Source organism: Poromitra crassiceps (genome assembly GCF_964638095.1).
Source record: "Poromitra crassiceps genome assembly, chromosome: 6".
In the NCBI taxonomy this organism is placed as follows: Eukaryota; Metazoa; Chordata; class Actinopteri; order Beryciformes; family Melamphaidae; genus Poromitra; species Poromitra crassiceps.
In genome coordinates, this window is record NC_139627.1 from 2814366 (window position 1) to 2818735 (window position 4370).

Below are 4370 nucleotides of genomic sequence, written 5' to 3' on the forward strand. Positions count from 1 at the left end.
GAAGTTGCGTTGACCTTTTCAGCAGATAGACAGTGGATCGTGGGTCGTTGCTCAGTGTCTGTATAATCGTCTGGCTGTGTTCGAGAGCGCGTCACGAGCAGCGGGCCTGGAGAGTTGGATGTGATTTCAGAGCGTTGCTTATTCTGTTGGATGGGGAACGCTGGCCGGGCGTCTGTGTCATAATGCTACATGGGGGAAATTGGATGTGGAGATTACTCGGTGCTATACCTCCCCCGGGGCCCATAAAGTCGGCTAAACATCCATCCCCATTTCTACGCTGTCCAAAGAGCCAAAACGCCCACCGGCTCCCCCCACACGCTCTCCCCGGGTTTGAGTGCTCTGCCCCCCGTTTGCCGCTGCTGATTTCCCCGGCTGCTGGAGCTCATTACCAGGCCTGTGTTGGAGCATCAGAGTCGGAGAAGCGAAGCCATTATCCGCATAATTAGTTAAATTAGCCTGTTTGTTGCCTTGGTTCACCCCTCCTCCTCTCTCATCCTTTCCTCTCTCCCTCCCCCTAATTCTGGCAGTGTGGTACTCACTCCCTGCTGTCTCGCCGCGGAGAGGGGGTCCACCACCACAGCCTCTCTCCTCCTCCTCCTCCTCACCTCCTCCACTCCTCGCCTCCCTCTCGTCCTGCCTGCCAATGCGCCGGGTCAAACAGCCATCATCACCCCCTCTCTGCTGCTGCTGCTGCTGCTTGGATCGATAACATTGTGCCTCCCCAAATGAGAACAATTACCAGGCCTCCTGTCCTCACTGGCTGGATCAGCATCCAAAGCATCGTTATGAATGTAACCAATGCAGCTTGGAATACAATAAATGTCTGAATGTGATGCAGGCTGGGAGTAGTAGTGTGAATTGTAGTTTACATGTGAAATAAAATGATGGGTGTTGTTTGAAGCCAGCCGAATGTGGCGTAACCCGTATCCAGAATGGGAGTGAATGCAACAAGAAAAGCCAACTGGCAAGGGGACAGGTGAGGGGTGCTTGGCCGGGGATGATGGGTGTTGAGTGCTGGGGCTTGGAGAAGGCCCCCTCACCTCCTCTCCCGAGCTCCTAAATCCACTTCCGGGTCCCCCAGTGCGCAGGCCACAGGCGCGCACAAAGGCGGCGGCGAGGTGTGGTCTCCAGACCGGCGGCCCCCGCGCCGCGCACGCTCTAGTAGTCCTTTGTACCGAGCGCTTTTTGCCGCTTTGATGATGAACCGGCGAGGAGGAGAAAACAGGTGAAGAAGAAACAACGCCCTTCCTCCTCCTCCTCCCCCCTCTCTCTCCTCCAGGGCCGTACAGTCCGCTCCTCCAAAACGGCCCGAGCCCCTTCAGTCTCTCCCCGCGTCTCCCCCTCTCTCCATGCCGCCGACGATATGCTCCCTGCGCCCCCGTATAATAGTCCCAGACCCACAGCACAGCATCCTCCTCCTCCTCAGTCTGTGTCCGCTCTGCGATGCACCAGCTCGGGCGTAGATCCCAACTGCTTCTCGCCGCCCTCGGCTCCCCCGGTGCTTCCCCGTGCTGCTGCTGCTGCCGCTGCTGACTCGGTTTACCGGCGTCTGGGTAGCAGCGGCCCGGGGTCCATGCCTCCGTCCCCGGGGTGAGGCCGAACAAAGGACCGAGGAGGAGAAGCAGGTGGAGGAACAGAGGCGACGAGAGCAGCAGGAACGGGGTGAAGCAGCCCGGGAGCGGTGCAGCCATTTAGTCTCTCTCCTTTCTCCACTGGTCTCTCTCCCCTCCTCCTATTCTCTCTCTATTTCTCCTCTTGTGCGCGTCCAAGTCCTCCTCTCCTCTCCTCTCCTCTCTCTCTCTCTCGTTCCAGGCGCTAAGTAGCCAGTTCCAGGAGCCCCGCCGGCACCGCCCGACACCAACACCTTCCCCCAGGCTCCCCCGTCTCTCCCTCGGCCTGGAGAGTTGGCATCTACCCGCTGTGGTCCGTGGTGGAGCCGCTGGAGGTGTGAGCGTTACAGCAGCATCTCTCCTCCCTGCGTTCATTCACATCCAACATGGCTCACACACTGACTGGCTGGCTGGCTGGCTGGCTCACACACACTAGCCCTCCCTCTCGTCTGCGTGTGTATGTGTTCTCTCTCTCCCCCCCCTCTCTCTCTCTCTCTCTCTCTCTCTCTCTCTCTCTCTCTCAGCGTCTCCCCCTCTCTCTCACAGCGTCAGAAACGGCACACACTACACACGACACAACACTCTCATCCTCTCTCTTCCACCCCTCCCCCCTTGCTTGCTCTGGCTCAGCGCATCTCTCTCTCTCTCTCTCTCTCTCTCTCTCTCTCTCTCTCTCTCTCTCTCTCTCTCTCTCTCTCTCTCTCTCTCTCTCTCTCTCTATCTATCTAATATCTCTCTCTCTCTCTCTCTCTCTCTCTCTCTCTCTCTCATATATAGGCCTAATGGTTGGCTCCGGTCGGTGTGCAGGGCTGTTACACAGCACCACCCGCAGCAGCCATATATCCACAGCTGGAATCGAATAGCAGGGGAAATAGCCTGTGTCGTACAACCACACTGTCATCACTTTAATCTGAAGAGTTTTTCATTTGAACAAATAACCCTACATGTGTTACCACCCGTAATGACAGAGCAGAGCACTAGCTGCATGATGATTCATACGAATATCTATGACCCAAAAAGTATATTCTAATGAAATTAAGTCAATGCATTTTGGATTAATCATACAAAGGCTCTCCACAAATCTGATTTGATAAGTCCTAACTACCCAAGAAAAACAACAACAACAACAACAACTTTTGCACTAGCCTATGTAAGCTTGTATTTTATTTTTGAATTAATTGACAAATAACTATACACATTTTGCATTGGCTTGGCTCATGAAGATCTTAGATGTTTATATTTTATATCTAATCTGACATTTCATGTTGTATTCCAGTGATGATGTAAGCCCCGAATTGTCAGGTGCCATGGTGAAGAAAGTGATCCTCTTTCTTAACGTCGGTGACGGTGAGTAGCCTAATTTCCTCGCATTGCCTAAATCCCTACAATATTCCTAGAACATACTTTGTGTGTCTGTGATGCTCAGTTTGACAAGTGACCTCAGGCTATGCTTGGTGGCACCTGCCTGTTTTTTTTTATAGTGTCAATATAATATTCCTATAATAGCCTTCAGGGACATAAAATATTTAGGGCGGTGTGTATGAGTGACTGTGGTGTGTATGAGTGACTGTGGTGGGCCGGTCTGGGGCCAAAACGCCAGGGCCGATTCCCCCCTCCCGATAGTAGCTTAGCTTCTCATATTTATCATAGCATTACTGTGGTTCATTTTAGTATAGGACACACGCATTCCGGCAATCTTCCCAATTTAACACCAATTTGCGCATGGTTAAATGGGCAGATCCATTTCCAGATACTTGTTGAATAAATCGCATTATGCAAATAGTCAACCCCCCACACCCAATGCACCCTCCCCTTCCGATTCAATACCAATTTTTTTATGCTGGCTGGATTGGATTCTTCTGATGTCTTCCTGTGGCAGATAGGAGACACCAGGCGCGTGCGTCCAATCTGTCCTGCGCCACGTGACCGACCGACCCAGCGTGTGCGCTCGTGGCGATGTGCGTGTGCGTGCGGTGGATCTCCATCCCTCTGGGACTCTGGGCCGGTATTGTGTTGTGTGTGTGTAAGGTCTGTGTGTGTTCTGGTCACTCCCCAAGTTTGAATGGTCCTGGACATGTGGCGCTATGCCGAATTGCACGAAATTCGGCACTGCACGCCATCAGGTCCCGCTAAGCACAGTCCCCAAGTTTGAAGTCAATTGGACAAACTGTTTTCGAGATTAAACAGCCTTTTGTGTTTGCCAGTAGGTGGCGCTATGCTGAATATCACAAAATTCAGCGTCAGGTCCCCCTAAGTGCACTCCCCGAGTTTGAAGTCGATCCGATGAATGGTTTTTGAGATAAACGACTTTTTGTGTTTTCCAGTAAGTGGCGCTATGCCGAACAGCATGGACTTCGGCAGTGCATTCCATCTCCACTCCAACTTCCTCTCTCTCTCTCTCTGCCTCCCTCTATCTCTCTGTCTCTCTCTTCCTCCATCTCTGCCTCCCTCTCTCTCTTCCTATCTGTCTCTCTCTTCCTCTCTCTCTCTCTCTGCCTCCCTCTCTTTCTTCCTCTCTCTCTCTGCCTCCCTCTCTCTTCCTCTCTCTCTGCCTCCCTCTCTCTCTCTCTTCCTCTCTCTCTCTCTGCCTCCCTCTCTCTCTTCCTCCATCTCTGCCTCTCTCTCTCTCTCTCTCTCTCTGCCTCCATCTCTCTCTTCCTCTCTCTCTGCCTCTCTCTCTTCCTCCATCTCTGCCTCCCTCTCTCTCTTCCTCCATCTCTGCCTCTCTCTCTCTCTGTCTCTCTCCAGGTCAGTAGCATC

General features: G+C 52.9%; 1 protein-coding gene across 1 annotated transcript in view; it reads right to left on the reverse strand.

The window, feature by feature from the left end:
- celsr3 (cadherin, EGF LAG seven-pass G-type receptor 3) overlaps positions 1–1691 on the reverse strand; it is a gene marked incomplete at both ends in the record, with an annotated part of 74279 nt that extends 72588 nt beyond the window's left edge. The window contains 2 exon segments of the mRNA XM_083639246.1: positions 303–394; positions 1402–1691. Coding sequence (XP_083495372.1) covers positions 303–394; positions 1402–1691 — 382 coding nt within the window.
- Positions 1692–4370: the final 2679 nt, after the last annotated feature.